This window comes from Mizuhopecten yessoensis, unplaced genomic scaffold (assembly GCF_002113885.1).
Source record: "Mizuhopecten yessoensis strain PY_sf001 unplaced genomic scaffold, ASM211388v2 scaffold9253, whole genome shotgun sequence".
Taxonomy (NCBI): Eukaryota; Metazoa; Mollusca; class Bivalvia; order Pectinida; family Pectinidae; genus Mizuhopecten; species Mizuhopecten yessoensis.
Window position 1 is genome coordinate 715331 of NW_018407955.1, and position 19554 is coordinate 734884.

The 19554-nt window shown below is 35.6% G+C and overlaps 2 protein-coding genes across 2 annotated transcripts; one reads left to right on the top strand and one right to left on the bottom strand.

The window, feature by feature from the left end:
- Window positions 1-7843: 7843 nt before the first annotated feature.
- Window positions 7844-11172, bottom strand: LOC110457604 (BLOC-1-related complex subunit 5-like). Its single transcript, XM_021508947.1, has 4 exons — window positions 11062-11172; window positions 10245-10377; window positions 8740-9083; window positions 7844-8225 (listed from the first exon to the last, which is right to left on the bottom strand). The coding sequence occupies exons 2-4, from the start codon at window positions 10360-10362 to the stop codon at window positions 7983-7985; spliced, it is 705 nt and encodes a 234-aa protein (XP_021364622.1). The 5' UTR covers window positions 10363-10377; window positions 11062-11172; the 3' UTR covers window positions 7844-7982.
- An 87-nt stretch (window positions 11173-11259) lies between these two features.
- LOC110457607 (alpha-ketoglutarate-dependent dioxygenase alkB homolog 3-like) lies at window positions 11260-18602 on the top strand. The gene is made up of 7 exons (XM_021508950.1): window positions 11260-11476; window positions 12554-12588; window positions 13794-13841; window positions 14266-14458; window positions 16145-16348; window positions 17099-17197; window positions 18106-18602. The coding sequence occupies exons 1-7, from the start codon at window positions 11309-11311 to the stop codon at window positions 18178-18180; spliced, it is 822 nt and encodes a 273-aa protein (XP_021364625.1). The 5' UTR covers window positions 11260-11308; the 3' UTR covers window positions 18181-18602.
- Window positions 18603-19554: the final 952 nt, after the last annotated feature.

Genomic DNA, 19554 nt, shown 5'->3' on the forward strand with positions numbered 1-19554 from the left:
TGTAAATAAATATATTGATTTTAATCGTAATTTTAAATAACAAGGCAGCTATACAATTGGTTTGATAACGAATTCAAGAGCGATGTATCGTGAACAGGTTTTTCAAGGCAGATTTAACCACCGCACCTATAAGCCATGCCCTATTTCTAACAAAACAATATAGGCCTAGATGTTCCATAAGGGGCCGTGTAAGTTTTAAGCACACAACGACAAATTTAATTGCATTTATTTATAGATGAATAGTAAGTATGTTTGGTTTGACCGTTCTTGATGTTTAAATCCGATCAGTATATTTTGAAAATCACACACGAACTATTCCTCAATCAGGAAATCTCAGTATCATATACTTAGTACATGTAACGTTAGTACAGGCAAATTCGTCACATTAGTAAGGGTTTCGGTCAATTATTCGTTCAAAAACGCATGTATCAAAATGCCGACGAGCACCAATGCAATACAGAAGAAGATTTGACCGAAAATACGCCTGAATGACATCACGCAGCAACATTTGTGACGTCATCAGGCCTTCCGTAGTTTTGCTCAAAGGTGCAGGCAGTTTCGTCACCTTTAAACATTTTACTAATTTACAAGTGATCTAAGTGTTTAAATGTAAACTTTTGTATGTTTATGTCACACAAGTCGTACTGATACGAACAGCTCCAAATGTGTGTGTGTAACAAAGATTAACATTGAAATACATGGCTTTTTCTTAGTTTCGATAATTAGCCTAATTGTCGGTAACTTGAATAAACTGAGTAATGCAGCTGAGATGATGTCAATTTACATGATACGCAACAAAGACTCAGTCCTGAACAAATATAAACTTCCAAATCGCTGCCCAACATCATATTTTTCATCGGGTCCGCATGAGAGGGTCCAAGGCTTTCAACCAACTTTCCGGAAATAAAAGTGCTGAAAGACAGACAGACAGACACTGTGATTACTATAAGGCACTAATGAAAGAAGTAATGAAAGAAGGTTTGTAGAATTTCATATTGCCACTTGTTTGTCATAAGTAAAAAAAAACAAAAAAACAACATCAACACCCTACGTTTATGCAAACTTGAGTCCCCTTTGTCCAAAGATGCTCCAGAACATACTTGGTTAATATCCTTGAATTTGTACAAAATTAAATTGTTTCCTCTATTTCCCCTGTTCGGCCCCATCCCTCTGCCCATACGGGCCATGTGAGCTAAAAAAAGGTTGACAGCATATACACAAATATCATAAACACATGAAATTTATCATACTATGAGAATGAAATGTTGACAAATCATTTGCAAAAGATACAATTGTTAAATTGTCACTCGATGCTGAACCAGAATTACGTGGAGAAACATGTTGAGATATAATTAAACTTTAGATACAATCAAATCTTCACACCTGCCTAAGTTTGCAGAAAATTGCAGAATTCATTTTAATAAATTGTAATGTTTAAATGTGCTTGACATAAACCAGGGTGTATTTGAACATTTCGTTAACACCAGTCCCAGAAAAAAAGCGTGTTTAAAAGCTTTATCTGGAAGTTTGCAATAATAAGATATTATATATTCGAATTTGTGTCTTGTTGTGACAGGTAAAGTTAATATAGTTTAGGGAGGAATTGATAACAATGTATGAATATTTCAAAATGAATTTTAACTGTCATTGTACAATACAAGAAAACGAATAATGTAACATGTAAGATCTATATCTAATTGTTAATTTATAAAAAAGATGTGTCTTGTTGGTACAGGTAAAATCACAGAATTAATTAAAGTCGAGGGTTTAATAATGCTATATTAGATAGGAATAAATTACAATGTATGATTATTTTCAAATGGACTTTAACCGTCATTTTACAATACCAGAAGGCTAATAATATTACATGATAGAAATTGGACAAAATATACCCAAAGTGTTTTTACCTATTATACATAATCTATATATATATAATCTACCCGTTTCCAAAGGGTCAACATATGACCCTTGGGTAATAAACTTTATAATTTAGATAAAGCATGCATGGACATTTCCATCCATCAAGAGTACTAGTATTGGATTCTAGTAAATATGAGTCTAGAGAAGAAGACTTTTAAAATGTAAGCCAATATTCCAATGGGCCCTGCCCATCAAGACCAAGGGGTGAGTCAGGATCTTACTTTCTGATAGCGTCAAATTGATATCTCATTATCATTTCAAGCAAATTTGAATTATTTACTGTAGAGTTAAAAACAAAATATGCCTAAAACATCATTTCCCTATATAAACTATAGCAAACTATACCCCCTCCCAAAGGATGACCTGATGACTATGGGACAATTTTGATTGAACAGTTCACCTGATTCTGAAGAAGATTTTTGAAATATTGGTCAATTTTCCCTTTCAAACCCTATATATCCTAACCCCCGGGGTAGTGGCAGGACCCCAAATTTACAATTTGATACCCTTTTTCACAAAGAAAGGTTCTTATGAAGTCTGAAAAGAAAAGCATACATCGTTGGACTTAAATGAAACCATTATAATAACAAGAGGCCCAGAGGGCCTGTATCGCTCACCTGAATATGTTTAAAATAATTGGTATGAAGTAAAGATATAGCACTCCGTGGCAAGTGCTGTAAGTACATATGAAATTTCAGAAAGATCCATCCAGTACTTGAGATATAGCGAGAACAAACTTCAAACAGAGCCCCACCCCTATGCCCCTAGGGGGTCATACCCACCGCTTATACAAAATTGAGTCCCCTTGACCCAAGGATGCTCCAGACTAAATTAGGATAAAATCCCTTAACCACTATGGTAGAAGAACGATTTTAAAGGTTTTACCTCTATTTCCCCTATTGGGCCCCGCCCTTGGAGTCCACACCCACTGCTTATACAAAATTGAGTCCCCCTTGGCCCAAGGATGCTCCAGACTAAATTAGGATAAAATCCCTTAACCACTATGGTAGAAGAACGATTTTAAAGGTTTTACCTCTATTTCCCCTATTGGGCCCCATCCCTCAGGTCCCAGGGAGGCTACACCCACCGTTTATACAAAATTGGTTCCCCTTCATCCAAGGATGCTCCACACCAAATATGGACCAAATCCTGTCATTACTACAGAAGATGAAGGATTTTTAAGAATTTGCTATGTTTCCCCTATTGGGCCCATCCTCCCTTCTGCCCCCAAGGAGGGGGGGGGGAACACTCGCTGTTTATATGAAATTGAGTCCCTTTTGCCTAAGGATACTCCCGACTAAATTCGGATAAAATCCCTTATTCCCTAAGGATTATAAAGGTTTTACCTCTATTTCCCCTATTGGGCCCCACCCCTCAGCCCCCAGGGGGGTAAGACCCACCGTTTATACAAAATGTGTTCCCCTTTACCCTAGGATGCTCCACATCAAATATGGACTAAATCCTTTCATTCCTACAGAAGAAAAAGGATTTTAAAGAATAATTTGCTATGTTTCCCCTATTGGGCCCTGCCCCTTAGGCCCCTTGGGGGGCCAGACCCACAGATAATACAAAATAGGTTCCCCTTTACCCAAGGATGCTTCAGACCAAATATGGAACAAATCCTTTCATTCCTACAGAAGAAGAAGGATTTTAAAGAATTTGTTATATTTCCCCTATTGGGCCACGCCCCTCAGCCCCCAGGGGGCCAGACACACCGTTTATACAAAATTGGTTCCCCTTCACCCAAGAATGCTTCAGACCAAATATGGACCAAATCCTTTCATTCCTACAGAAGAAGAACTTGATTTTAAAGAATTTACTATGTTTCCCCTATTGGGCCCTACCCCTCAGGCCCATGGGGGCCAGACCCACCGTTTATACAAAATGGTTCCCCTTCACCCAAGGATGCTTCATGCCAAATATGGAACAAATCCTTTCGTTCCTACAGAAGAAGAAGGATTTTAAAGAATTTGTTATATTTCCCCTATTGGGCAACGCCCCTCAGCCCCCAGGGGGGCCACCACACAGTTTATACAAAATTGGTTCCCCTTCACCCAAGAATGCTTCAGACCAAATATGGACCAAATCCTTTTATTCCTACAGAAGAAGAAGGATTTTAAAGAATTTGCTATATTTCCCCTATTGGGCCCCGCCCCTCAGCCCCCAGGTTGTTATTTTTCGGGTCGATCAGAAATCCAATATGGCCGACACGGCCGCCATTTTGAAAAACTTTTTCAAACTTAGTCAAGTTTTGCTGGGCCGATTGAACTGTTTTCACAATTATAACCATTACTATTCTCCATATGTTGTAAAGCGCTTTAGAGTAATTTTACAAATTATATAGGGCGCTATATAAATGTTGTATATTATTATTATTATTTTAAAAATAAGATTAAATTTAAAGACACTATAAATCAAACTCAGTTCCGTTTTTCTTTACAACTTTTTTATATATATATTTTTAATTGTATTATAAATGATTTTAAGGGTTTAAACGGTTTTTAGGGGTGTCAAAGTTTTGTTTAATAAAAGAACAAATTGCCTCGCTACGCTCTGCAGTTATATTTAATCATATTGGAATTTGGTCAATGGAACTGCTTGAAAAAAAAAGTTATATTAAAAAGAGAGAGAGAGTGTGTGTTCGAAATAGAGATATGCATCACATTTAATTCAATTAATAAGCCATATTACATTATAAAACTGAACCAGATGTACATGTATCCCAAAAGAGGCTTCCGCTTTCAACGGTTACCTTCCGTCCGTTGATTTAATGATATTTTCAAAAATTAAAGGATCTGCCTTTGCCTAAAATATATAGAAAATACATGATTTTGTATCTTTATTTACTTGTATTTCTCTAGCTTCTTGACCTTCTTCATAAGATCGTGGATGCACGCCTGTTGTACTCCCTCTAACTGTAAATCCCTTTACCAGAAGAAAATGCTTTGCTCTTCACGTTTATGTTAACCAGAAGCATGTGTAACGCTTGCGCAAACTAAGTAAATGCCGTTGTTAGGGAGAATTTTTCTCGTAAGTCAAATAGTAAGTGCGCTCGTAAATAAAAATCTTACAAAATGGTCTTACGCATATTTTTTAACTTACGACTACTTTCGTGAAACTGAGTTAAGAGTTCTCTTATGATAATCGTAACTCACAATCTTATGACAAATCATAAGATTTTTTGTGAAAATGCTCATTGGTCTACATAACATACCCAAGTATCATGACTCTAGTCCCAATGGTCCTTAGGATATTTTTGTTTGAAATTTTTAACATATTTGACCCCTGTGACCTTGAAAGTACGTCAAGGTCATTTTAATGATGAAATATATTATAAAATTCCATCCCAGGTAGCTACTGGCCAAATATCATAACCCTAGGTCGGTCCTCCAGTTCTTCAGAAGAAGTCGTTCAAAAGAAAAAGTTGAGAGATGGAACGAACAGACGTTGGGATGCCGCAGTATGGCATAAGCTCACATTGCCCTTTGAGTCAGGTGAGCTAAAAATGAAAGTGAAAAATTTCCTGTTCAAAGTACATACTTTATTCATCATTGTCAACTTCACCAACTTGAATTTAAGTTAATTATAACTGAGCACGTTTGTAGGGTACTCTTTGTGGAAAACATATTCTTTTTTCACATACAATAACCCTAACAATTATTTAACATTTGGCAACACACAACATTGTTTTACCATAACATTTATAATCAAAATTTCTCCCATACCCACTATAGGTTTCCTCACTCCTGATTCTTTGGATAAACCTGCTAGGAGGTGGTAAACATTTTTGGTTACCCACTAGTGGGTAACACCCTCGACGTGATTTCATTGGTCAATTTTTTACTTATGACTTCACGTAACAATGCTTTGCAACGTCATCTTCCATTGTGACGTCATGATTCACGGCAATTGTTTCGCCCCATCAGAAGCCGACAAAGTGTATTTTCAAGGGATACATATGGCTTTCCAGATAAAATATGAATGTTATGGGAGAAAAAGGACCCCAAACTCGTGATGGTTGGTTATCATGTTTATCTAACTCTTGTTAGTTAATTTTCAAATTGTAAAAGACATTCGGTAAACCTTGTATCTTTAAACAATTTGAAAATTAACTAACTCAAGTTAGATAAACAGGATAACCAACCATCACTCGTTGGGGAACCTCTATGTAATCACTGATACACGTAGACAGAAAATACAAAGTTTTCACTCAGGAATGATTTTTACGGGTATTGATTGATGAAACTCACAGTGGTGACATGTATAATGAATTATCAGACAAATTTCATACTCAATACGATTAAAACATTTCTTAATCAATTAATGTTGAAGCCTGCTAACATAGTTGTACCTTTTTTTAACCAATTTTTTGTTTGTTATACCTGCTTTTAACAATGTTTAAAATCATCATCCTGTATAACCTTAACATCAATAACAAATGTAGGAAATTTTCAACAGAGTTTCCTCAGGGGAAAAGCTACACTAATATTAATGGAACAGGTTTAGAGTCTCATGATCACATTAGTCTATCAGCAGAAGAGAACATACATCAATATAACCAATACCCTACAGACGGCATACTTACAGTGATATATTTGTAGAATGGGTTTAATTATTTGTTGTGGTCAAAAATACTTTTTGTAGCAAACTAAACTAAACTAAAGCTTTCAAGTTAATGTCCAAATAAGCATTTGATTCTTTTATAAATAATTCATATTAATTACAATAATATATTATTTACATTAACAGAAAACAACATCATACTACACATGGCATTGTAAAGTATTATGCGACAAAATATTACGGGATGTATTCATGACAAAATGACTGGTAACATGACATGTGATAGAACTAAGATGTATGAATTCAGTGACAATTCCTGTTTCAGTTATCTAAAAAAAAATCAATATCGCAGACCTTTTTTTGGACAAATAAATTTCAAAAATATTGCTAGTTTCTATGTCAAATATGGTCCATTCTTTGTACACATGATTTTTATATTCATGATGGGATGGATAGATATTGGCCAAATAAGGTCATAGGTTTAAAGTCACACATAACACCCCTTAAAAAGGAAAAGATGTTGCAATGTCACAAATGTTGCTTTGGGAAAATGCATCTATGCATAAAAAATAAACAAGGATAAAAATGAGAGCATGATATATAGATGACTTTTCAGTACCTAGTTAATGTTCCCCCAAAGCTCCAAATGAGGGGTTTTGCCCCTGAAACAGTTGGTGGTACCCCAACTTTTGAAGCCTTGTCTTATACCTTCAAAATCCAGGGGCACTACTCTCATTTCATTACACTAATCTTCCCTGCACCATTGAAAAAAGTTAAAATGACATTGTTTTTATGCAGTTTGTTATTTGATACCTGTCCTTTCAAGATTACTGAGGAGCGACAACAGACTTCAAAGCTGGTCAGTTTTACCATTATGCTGCTGCACAATTCTTTTGAAATTTATCAAAGTACCAAACTACTGCTTTTATCATTTGTAAGGTGGTGTGTACAGAGCAACATATTCCCAGGGTGTAGAGAGGATAATGTATCAAGAGAAGAAGCTTCGATTTCGAAGACGCTTCTAATAATAATAATAAATTCAGGTTCTTACATAAAGCTTTATCACAACCTAGTTTGTAGGTTGTCTCAAAGTGGTTCACAAATTATTATCCAAGGTTATAGGGCCTTTGCAACCAGCCAATACCTTTCTCAACTCCCCGGGAAGCATACAGCCGGTACTGCCATTTCGGCGGTCACAGCTAGCATTCAACAATTCTAGCACTGTCAAACCACATACAGCTGAGTAAACTGGAACAAGCAGGGTAAAGCATCTTGCTCAAAGATACAACACAGTGCCGTGATGTGACTCGAACCTGCTACCCTTTGGTTACGAGCCCAGCGTCCTACCACTAGACTACCATGTCACAAGGGGGACAAAATCTTGAAAATTTACAAAATATACAACAAAAAGCTCTGAGCCAATGAAAATAGAAATGCTAGCATTGTTTCTAAACATGTATGGTGTCATCAACTCAAGAAGTGTTCTAGTGAAATATTATCTATTTGTTGGATGCTGTTGTGGTTGGAGTATTCATGTATATACTAAAAGGCTCCAGTTGATCCCCCGCTGGCAGGAGTTGGTTCAGTCGTTCCATCTTAGGAATGATATTGTCCATAGAGTCCTTGACCCTATTTAGAACAGTCAGTGTCTCTGAGGATCTTGTAAACTGTTCAGCATACTTATGGTATTTCTTCTGTCTATCCGTCATCAACTTTAGAAGCATATTTATGGCACAGTCAATCTGCAATGAAAGTAACACAAGGGGTTATCTCAAAAATGTTAAACAACATACAGGGGTGGTATCAAAATGATTTGAACTTTTACAGCTTCTTATTATATTCCTGAGTTATAGAAAATAATCTCACAAATTTTACAGAAGCTTAAAAATTTTACTCTCATGATCATCTAACAACCAGCACTGTCTAAAACAAAATTTGAGAGATTCAAAAAAAGTAGTTTTACACCAAAACCAGCAGCTAGATGCATAATTTAATAGGAATATTTTCATTCAAAGCATTATTTACATTAAATTTTAAAAATATGTTGATACAGAGGTTATGTTCATCATTCTCAAACATATTTGTGACCAAAACTTTTCCTATTGTGTTTTTAAACCATTTTCACTTATTATTGATTTGCAAAGGATAAATGCCGGCCATTATAACTGATGAATTCTTGGCATAATTCACCATGACACATCAAAAGACCTAGAAACAGGCATCATATGTTTCTTACAATTCGCATGGGTAACTCACCTCTTTGATGCGTACACAAAGAGCGTTCTGATCAAAAGCGACGGCTTCTGACAACTGTCGCAGGTGTTCTTGGTAGCGAATACACAATAGCAGGATTTGCTGGTGGTCAAGTTTGTCAAGAATGTCAGGGTCTCTCGAGCTGGTTGGTATGTTGAGTGACCCTCGCATTATCGGATAAAACACAGGAATAGCATCAAGTTTGGTTAGTTCGGGGTCTTTGTCTTTTGGTGACACATTACCATCGGCAACCACCACAATGTTATGTTTTGGAGTGTCCTCTTTGCCATCTTTCGTCGACGAGCGTGGTCGGCCACCTACGTTCCGGGGAGAATGTCGCGTTGGCTCTACAAAGACATGCTTTTTGTTAATTTAAAGTACAAAATCAACAATGATGACATTGGTAAATTCATTGGTAATTATGAATATGTGTTTCCAAGATTATTTTCAAATGGTTTTTAATTTTATTTTCACTTTGCCATTGATTTGCAATGAACAAATTCAATTAAGACACAGGAGTTCATGGAAAAATTCACCAAAACGCATGAAATGTCAAATCTGAAAATCAATCATTTTATTGTGGCAGTGGTAGAGATTTATAAATCAATTACCTTTCCATTCATGTACAGAAAGTATGTGAACATAATTTAGCATACAAGAAAACATTAACTGAAATGCGCGCCAAACCCAGTGCACATTTTTTTCAAAGACACCCTGACTATCTCCACTCCATAAAATAAATTGAAAAGGAGAGATTTATTTTGGACTAATATTCAGGATGATAACACAATACCTGGAACGTGATCCTGATAACAGTGTAGATACGTTCTACACAAAATATATATTTTCTCACTAACATTTAACTTACATCATTACCTTAATCGGGACACTTTTAAGATAACTATCAATGTTCTTTATTTATACCATACTATCAGTTCCAAAAATGTTTGTTCATTTTTCATAAATAGATATCCACTTTTCATTTCTATTACAAATTCATATTTAGAGAAAGGGACACTTCGGTATATATGTATATATATATATATTTGGGCGAATATTTGGGGATAAACAATCAATATCAACAGAAAAATATGCATAGTTGAAATATTTTAGAGTCAACGAGGGTTCGGATTAGAATTCTTCTCCAAACTAGCATTATAGTTTTGCAATAGACTTTTGAAAATGATATCTAAATAAATAGTGTTGCACGTGCCGTAAATCAGAAAAGCTTTGTTTTGGTAATTATTCTTGTAACGCCGATAATCAGCAGCCAATAAAGCTTACATACAGTAACATTGTCATAAAAGTATTATCAAATGAAAACTGTATACAGNATAAAAGTATTTCTTTGCATTGCATGACAGTTTCCTGGGCCATTTTCCCAAAAGTGTCCCGATTTGGGTACAGTGACGTTATATAAATTAGTTACAGTAAAGAGTACTCTAGATGATCTATTATTATATAGCTACCTGGGGATGGACAACTGTATCATACATATCATTACATACCCCCATCTATTGGTTTACTGATGGAAAAGGATGTATAAGGAATATCCTCATCTCTCTGTGACTTTATACTGCTACCCGGGGCTCCAGCTGGAGGCTGTGTACTCTGTTCAGACCCCATTTAATGGTTTGTCATCTGCAATGTATATAAGAATATTGGTTATTTCTAAACATTTTCTTCAGGTTGTGAAGTATGGATTATGAGAAGTTCTTTTTACACAACCAATAAAATTTTCTATGCGACATTTCGATGACTAGTACGATATGTCCACTGTCACCTTCATCAGTCAAATGACCAGTGAAGCGTATGCACAAAGGTGTTAAATGTGTACGAGTTGTCCATAAAATCGATGTCGATTTCGGCTACGCTGGAAACGTATGTACAATAGTTGTTATATATGTACCGAAATGACTCAATTCAGCTACGCTTTGTTAAACCTTGGTCATGTTATGAAGAATATATATAAGTTAAATCTGAGTTGATACAACAAGATTTAATCATTTATCAACAANGAAGAATATCGTTTCATTAAAAAATGTTAAATATGTACTCTAAAATCAATAAACCAATTATTTCTGCAAGTTGTTCATGATCAACTATTAACCGACGGGCAAAACCCGTCTATATAGTAGGTAAAATACAGTTGTAGCAGACGATTAGAGGATGACAGCTACAGTAAACAGGTAAAAGAAACATTGAGGGGGAGGAAGAAAAATGATGGAGATATAAAACGACTTGATTTATGACACAGACACTATCTGCTGACACCTAATCGAATGTGAATACACACAAATACGATTTACGTGTAAATATATTAACATTTAGTCTAGAATACATCCGATGTGTCCACGATCGACCCTTCACGTTTGTGCAGAATCGTTCCGTCAGTCAAATAAATGTAGACAATATGAAGCGTAAACACGACCAAGATTAAATAGCTTTTCGGAATGCTTTTGGTATTTACTTTCCACTCATAGGAAAACATCCGAAACAAAAATATAATATTTCCCATAACTCCGCTCAATGGCAGCGCCCTTAGATACATCCGGTGGGAAAATCAACAAAAATGAATCCTGAAAGAAAGAAAAGAAGTCGAGTTCAGGGAGGCTGGGCTGCTCCAACGAATGTGAGATCAGACAGAAACAAACCTAAAGCAGGTGTAAGCCCGGCATGGACGGGTAAAACAGTCGATCAGCCCACGGAAAAGAAATTTGTTTTTGAAGAACCTGATGAAGTAGGTTAACGTTGACGTTTGTCTTTTTGTAAACAACACTCCATTCAATTAATCACAAACCACAAACCCTCCGGTATGTCTGCCTCTCTTGCATTTACTTCGCCCCTGGAAAACTAATTGTGATGACCCTATCTAATAGGTACTTTTTTCGGTAGATTAAGGGACAAAATATGAGGGTTATATAACGGGTACATTTTCAGACAAATTTTAAAGGTATTTTAAGGGTAGACCCTACACATCTCTGGCTGATTTTTATATCAAATATGCCTCAAATGTACCTAAAAAGTACCCCCTAGCTCCATTGATGGAGCAGTTAACTGGGAAGCTCAGGGTCGCGGGTTTGAAGCACACTACGCTTTTTCCTGTTTCAAATGGTGTCGGTTACCCTCCCTCTGATGACAGGGAGTTAGAACCTGGGTTGTTTTGGTATTTTAGGGTTAACACATTTAAACGGTCCTCCTTAAAAGCATCTTCGACCAACAACAAGCGTCTTTAAGTGACAACATCCTTCACCAGACAAAAACATTAAAAATATTGAATAAAGTAAGCGACATCAGAAGATATGTTGTTTATATGACTATAACACAACTCTATACCAAATTTCAATTTGATATTTGAAAAATCGACCGAGTTATGATGAATTGAATATTACGATCAGCGGCATGGCACATGTGTGTATTAACCTGTACAGTTAACAAAGTGTCGCCAGAAAAAATCTTTGAAAATACTTACTAAAGTAAGTGGCATCAGATGATATGTTATTTATATGACTTTTATGCACAGTCCCCACAGACTCAGGTGCTCAAGTCCTGCATCGCCTATAGCTACCTTCAACCTGGGTTTGATGGGTAAAGTTCTGTTGTTTGGTTGATATATATATATAAGAGGACACCAATGGATAGTTCCTATAATATTTATTACCGATGAATACAATGAATTATGTACAATTGATAAGACAACAAGGCTAATAGGCTCATAGGACCAGTTCGTAGCTAAATCCAAAAGCTATTTAATCATATAATTGACATTATGTTAAATATTTGTCACTTTCAAAGGATTTCTGCATTGTTTTTCCAGGAGCTTAAAGAGAGACCTGCAGAACTAGTTATCACGTGAGTAAAACCATAAGTTATTGAAAGTATAACAAGTAAATAACAAATATCTCTTCCAATTAGTGCTGCCAGCTTTTCATTCGAATGTTTTATTTTACGATGATGTCAATTAGTCACAGTATGCAGTAGCAAGAATGTTTTTGTGCCCAATTCCATTGCTATGTAAAAAAGGCAATAAAATATGTTTAAAACAATGTTTTATCAAAACAAACACTAATTAGATTTAACTTGGCAAGAATGTGTTTTTAATTAAAAGTTGAGGTTAAAATACTGTTTTCTTGCTTTAATCACAAGGTAATGCAAAATAAATGACATGTTTGATGTAAGCTATAAGTGATCTGTTTGTTTCAAGTTCATTTTGTAAATGCATATTTTACATATTACGGTAAAACCTGTCTTATCTGCCACCTGATTAATATGACATGTCTTATCCAACAATTATAGAGTTGCATTCTGCCAAATAAGTCCTGTGTTCTGATATCCTTATCTAAACAATATGTTGTATCCCATATGTGTCAGATTAGACAGGTTCATTTTATCAGTATGTTGTATTCAAGAGGATGTCAGATTAGACAGGTTAACCAGACCAATATGGTGTGTTCCAAAGGTTGTCAGATTGGACAGGTAATACGAATAATATGCTGTAACCCATATGTGTCAGATTAGACAGTTTAATTTGATCAGTATGTTGTATTCAACAGGATATCAGATTAGTTATGTTATGTCCCACAGGTTGTCAGCAGATTAGACAGGTAAATCAGAATAACATGTTTTATCACATACCTGTTGAATCTTGTTATAGTAATACAAGCAATTTTCAGACCATGAAATACAACGTTCTGTACTGCACACGTGCAATACGGAATGTTGTATTTACCTACTACTAGGAATCCCCTTGTCATGGCGAACTGAAAATTTCCCGGTATTTGCAAAAAACAACAAAGTTTATAAAATCTTTGTATCTATCTCTACCAAATATGGAAGGTATGTGATAAAAGCAAGACCTCACACTTGTGTGTTTCTAACGAATCATAAAGCACTCATTTATTGCGCAGACGTATATATTCACTCGTGCGCGGATATGTATCCCATAGGTGTCAGATTAGACAGGTTAATTTGTCCAATATATTTTGTCCTACATGGTACCTGTTACAGATTAGACAGGTTTAAAACTGTTCTGTAATAAGGAATATTTTTCTCTCCAGAAAAACAGGTGTCTATGACATCAGTACAGAGCCTTCAGGAGTTTCAAGGTAAATACCTATGTATTTTTTTGCATCAAAAGTTATAAATGCTGTTGACAATTAAAGGTCAAGGTCTTTTGTCAGAAATAAAAACTATTGTGTTTAACTGTGTAAACTACATCCAAATTCTATTCAAATATTTTTTTTAACACTTTCTATTGGTGTAACAAAATTTAGCAGAGTGAAGTTACATCCCTTTGTCCCTCTGTACTCATCTTTGACAAAGTGAAAATTTCAAAGAGAATAGCATTATCAATTAGTTTTCTAAAATGCTGTATATAGCCATGGTTACATAGTGTAGCTTTAACAAAATTTTAAAAACTAATATCATAATTTGTTTGTGTAGGTACCCTTACTTGGGATGTAGATAGCTATCAGAAAAAGACTGGTCACATTTTAAACTCCTAACCAAGTTTCAATGATTTATTCATAGGTTGAGGTATTTCCCGGAGTTTATTGGGTCACAAGAAGCCAATGAGTTGTATGACCGCCTATTCCACGATTTACCATGGCGACAGAGATCCGATATGAAGGATGGTGTCTCCTACTTGCAGCCGAGGCTGACGACATGGTATGGAGATCTATCATACTCGTACTCTGGAGTCACACACGAGGCCACTTTAGAGGTAAACAATATTATACCTGTGATACAGCCATCCTTGGTCACACCTGCAGGTTGCAAAATATACCTGCTGTTACTCTATGCATGATTGGTAAAATGCAACTACATGTAACAGTGATATTTTTTTTTCAAAACAAAAGACAAAAAACAACCAAACTAAATCTTTTGCACCCATTGCAATATTTGGGAAATATCTGTTCTTTTTCCTTGACTACTTCGTGTTTCCTAATGCCTAACGTGGCAATACCTCACTGTTGTCCTTGGTGTTGGGTGTTCATCCAAGCAAGTAAGGCTACAGGTTCTGTCCCTTGGCTGATATAAACTGCAAGTCCTTAGAATTGGTACTTATTGGCCCTTGCCTGATATTTAGCTTTAAATGGTTGGGTACAGACTTCTTTACTTGCTGTCAGTATAATGTACGTAGTGTCCTGTTTCCGTGTCCAAGTTATGACATTTGGGTGAGATGGTACTAGAAATTAAAGTAGCCCTTGATTGTCCCCGTCATTTGTCGACCATCTTGATAGTATCTTAGCTACTGTAAAGTGCTTTTATTTTCGCAGGGGAATTATAATTTGCTGTATTTGCAATTTTCTTTCAAAGCGTGAATTCAAAACCCAAGCAAATATTTTAATTATAGGTCTGCCATTAGTTACTATCAGTATCATGAATGTACGTATATCGAGGCGCTCATACTTACTATTGTGTATATACACATGATTTAGTTTTTTTACATATTTAGTTCACACATAAAATACACATGGTTTTATTTTTCATATTCAATTCCCACTTTTTAATTACGACACAAATGTCTAACGTGAATGACCAGATGGACTATGTACATGCTGACACGCTGAACTAGCTCAAGTAACTTGACTATGCATGGCAGATTTGACAAAGTCACTGACCCAACATGCATGAACCGTGACATTTTACCTGTGCTCGATGGCACCTGATACTGGTACGTAGGTAGATGTTCACAGGAACCGGTGGAATGCAAATTTACCTTTGTTTTGGAATCGGTGTAGCGCAATTTTAAGACCCCAAGAATAAGTTCCAGGTATGAAAATGTGAAAATTTTACACCACAAAATTAAAGCATTTTTCAGTAATTGGTCGATGGAATCACATCGTTGGATACCCAAGTTGATTTAGATTCGGTACTCACTCATCAGTGGGTATCCAACGAGGTGGAAACCACTATACTAGTTATTCAAGTGCTTGGACATCGTGTCAAATCCAACCTCTGAATATACTGACATCCTCTTATCTGACCAATGCGCTTTCTGACATCATGTAATGTTCTGATTACAGCTGTAATCCCATTTCTTTTTAAATCTACTGAGTGAAACCTCTGTATTATGACACCCTGTCATATATAGGCAATTATTTGGATTCAACAGGGTCCTGGGTGTCAGACAAGTTTCAGTGTATATCATTTTTCAAAGATATGTTTCTCAGAATTTTTTATTTTGGGCATGTTCTTATATACATGTATGATTACTTTCAAGATTCATTGAAGGTTTCTGCACTCTTAACTTAATAAAATGTTATACCTATAGCAGTTTAACTTTGGCTATTCATGTATAAAATCAAAAGTAAAAAACACAATTTTTTTAATTTAGCGAAAAATGTCATATGCCGGCCAAATGGGCTTCTTTACTTTCTTGTTTACACAAGTTTTTGTTTTTCAGTGGGACCCCACTTTGCATATGCTGAGGGAACGACTGGAATCAGTGTTAGGTCTCCAATTTAACTCTGTGTTGACTAATCTGTACCGAGATGGGCACGAACATGTTCCTTGGCACTGCGATGACGAGCGCTCACTTGGGCCCCAGCCCACCATAGCTTCACTCTCATTTGGAGACACTCGCAACTTTGAGTTACGAAAAAAGCCTGTAAGTCTATATATATTTCTTTAGTAGTTTTTGAGGCGTTTTCTGGGTTCAATACTTACACTAGTCCTCTAGTCTGTGACTAGTAAATTTCAGCAAAGACTAGCTCTATATGGTGGATCACCTAACCTAACTGGTTCTTTAATTGGACTTGTTAAAAATAATGGTATCCCAATGTAATTTGATAGATCACAAAATAAGAATATTCTTTTTGGAAAAGTGCTTAAAATACAGATGTATTGAATGATGATTGACAAAAATTTCCTAAAACTTAACCAAGTCTTTATAGCAGTAGTTATTTTATGTCCCTACAGTCAATTACTTTTTATGTTTCTTGCTTGAGATTTTCCTGAAAGAAATCTTCAGATAGTTACATTGACGTAGGACTAGCAAAAAATCTATTCAACTAGTTCTGTGGACTACCGAGCGAAAGAAGTTAGTGTCTAACCCTGATTTTAGGTTCAATAATATTGTTGACCGATATTTAAGCTTACTCAGATTATAACTTTCTTCTTTTCATTCTACAATTTAGTACAGTTTATATTTATTACCATAATAACACTTGAAAAGTCTTATCTTTAATAATGTGAACACAGAATTTAGGTTTTAAAGGTTTTAAGTGAAATACTCTTGAACTTCTCAAGATCTTGAATTGATATCTTTTATCTTTAGAAAATGTGATTTTTCTTGGATAGATTTGCCAGTAAATATTTGTCAAATAAATTTCTTTATTATATAACAATATTGTAACAGGAAACCGGGGATGATTACTCTCACAGCGAGCATGTACGGATTCCCCTCACTCATGGTTCACTGCTCATCATGGAAGGCTCTGTACAGGACGACTGGCAGGTAAGATGGAACCTGTATAGAACCGTCCAATGTAGGAACAGACAGCCCAATTAGTAGGACTGCTCATTAAAACCTGTGTAGAACAATGAAGGTGAAAACAGTCTCATTAGTAAGACCATTCATTAAAAACCTGTCTACAGTGAATCATGTAGGGGAAGACAGTTTCATTTGTAAGATTGATAATTAAAACCTGTGTAGAATTACCTGTGAAGGAAAAGACTACCTGTTTTGGATGACTGCTCATTGAAACCTGTTTAAAGCGACCCCTGTATAGGAAGACTTCTTCATGAGTAATATTGCTCATTAATACCTGTCTACAGTGACCCCTGTATGAGAAACATGCCTCATCAGTAGGACTGCTCAATAAAACCAGTCTAGATTGACCTCTGTGAAGGAAGACTTCCTGCTCAGAATAACCTTTAAATTAAAACCTTCTCTGTAGGAAAAAACAAGATCATTTGAAATACTGCTCATTAAAATATGTCTAGAGCAACTGATGTAGGGGAAAATAGCCTCGTAAATAGGACCTTTCAATAACCCTGTTTAATGTGACCATTATGACCGCCTCCTTAGTAGATCAACTGATGTACATGTGCAAAAATGATGAGCGTACAATTACTGATTATTGATTTACAACCTTATTTGAGTATTTTTAATACTTGAAGAGAAAGACATGAGTGAACAACGCATACAAAATTGTTGATGTATGAAGAGAAACGGTTTGTGAAGAATTGACTGAGCATGTGTATTGGCCTCTTTGTCTTTATCATTTCAGCTGAGCATAAACTTTATTTTGTCTACCATGGAAACAACAGTTGAGCAAAACAGGCCCCTTTGGCCACTTCTAATTCATCTGGTGATGCCTTAAAGTTTATAAATATCTAATAAACCTTTTGTGTCTATTTCAGCATCGGATACCAAGGGAATACCATGACAGGGACCCAAGAATCAACCTGACATATCGTGTGATTCTACCGGAGTGAAAATGCACGCATTGTTTCATTGAAGTTTCTGTGATGGTATAGGTTTATAAACAGTGAAAACCCATAATGTTGATTTATTAAGATTATGATAATCCCAAAAAATTGTTTTCCAGACGTGTATTTGGGAACTGAATTATTATTTCATTAATGTGAAAAATTAGATATTCCAGATTTTATTTTTCGGAATGTAACATATTTGAACTAGCATTACAATCTACTCTATGCTGTATACAGCGAGCTTTTTGTCCAGTCAAATACCCCCTTCCTAGACTGGTAAACTTCTTTTTTACCTAGTGTTAATTTGCCCTTGTTATTAAGGCGTTGGACCATCTATAATCACTAGCTTTCCACCACTGGGTTGCGGGTTCAAGGCCTACATAGAGCAATCGCCAGGTACTGGCCGCTGGTTGGTGGTTTTTCTCCGATTATTCCGGTTCTCCTCCACCACCAAAACCTGGCACATCCTTAAATAACCATAGCTGTTAATAGGACATAAAATACAACAACCCTAACCCCTTCACATGCAATGACTATATATGGCATGTCATGTATTGATATTTGCTGTCATAATTAATTTACCTTCAATACGGAGAAGAAAAAGATTATAGTTAAACTGCAGCAAAATATTTCCAGTATACAGTAACTATGTATAAAATCATGGTCGTCAATAGAGTGAATCAGATCTTTTATCTTAACCAGATAACGAGAAACGTCTTTGTGGCAGATTTTACTCAAATTTACCTTTACAAATCTGGCAAAAGGCAAAAATCCAAATATGTCTCTACCTTTTGTTAACCATTGAAGGTGGAAAATAGTGCAATTACTATTGTTTCTGTTTTGTTATAAGTCGAAATTTAGGCATTTTAAATACTTTAACCCTTTCACCCCTATGTAACTATAGTAGACTCTACCATTCATTGATATGGATGAGTCCATTAGGGTCTACAGCAGTGAAATGGTTGATATGAAAAAGATTGTATCTTTTTATTTGTAGCTCAATAATGATGTTTTGTTTTCTGTGCAGTTATTCTTTATTTATTTCTGTTTGTAAATTTTGTCAAAAGTCTTTTTTCTATAAAAACCCCACTGGTGACTGCCATAAAAAAATATTCCTGCGATCCCTTTGATTTGATTTTATTTCTCATACAAACTCTAAATTTAGCCCAAGCAGTAGATAATTCTACGAATGGCTACTGCAGAATATACAATATAACAACTACTAGTTATTACAAGACCCTATCAGAAAGTCCAGCCTAAGTTTCTTGATGCTGGGAATTCAAAACTGGCACCAACACGAAAAATCAGGGTTCCATACAAAATACTTGCTTTTCGACACATAGACAGTGGGATCACTTTAACATTGATTTTACAGTG

Coding starts and splice junctions, on each gene's coding strand:
- LOC110457607 (XM_021508950.1), top strand. CDS start 11,309: ATGAATCCTGAAAGAAAGAAAAGAAGTCGAGTTCAGGGAGGCTGGGCT. Junction 11,477..12,553: donor TTTTTGAAGAACCTGATGAA/GTAGGTTAACGT, acceptor TTGTTTTTCCAG/GAGCTTAAAGAGAGACCTGC. Junction 14,459..16,144: donor CACACGAGGCCACTTTAGAG/GTAAACAATATT, acceptor TTTGTTTTTCAG/TGGGACCCCACTTTGCATAT.
- LOC110457604 (XM_021508947.1), bottom strand. CDS start 10,362: ATGGGGTCTGAACAGAGTACACAGCCTCCAGCTGGAGCCCCGGGTAGC. Junction 9,084..10,244: donor CAGTAAACCAATAGATGGGG/GTATGTAATGAT, acceptor ATGTCTTTGTAG/AGCCAACGCGACATTCTCCC. Junction 8,226..8,739: donor TTTGTGTACGCATCAAAGAG/GTGAGTTACCCA, acceptor CTTTCATTGCAG/ATTGACTGTGCCATAAATAT.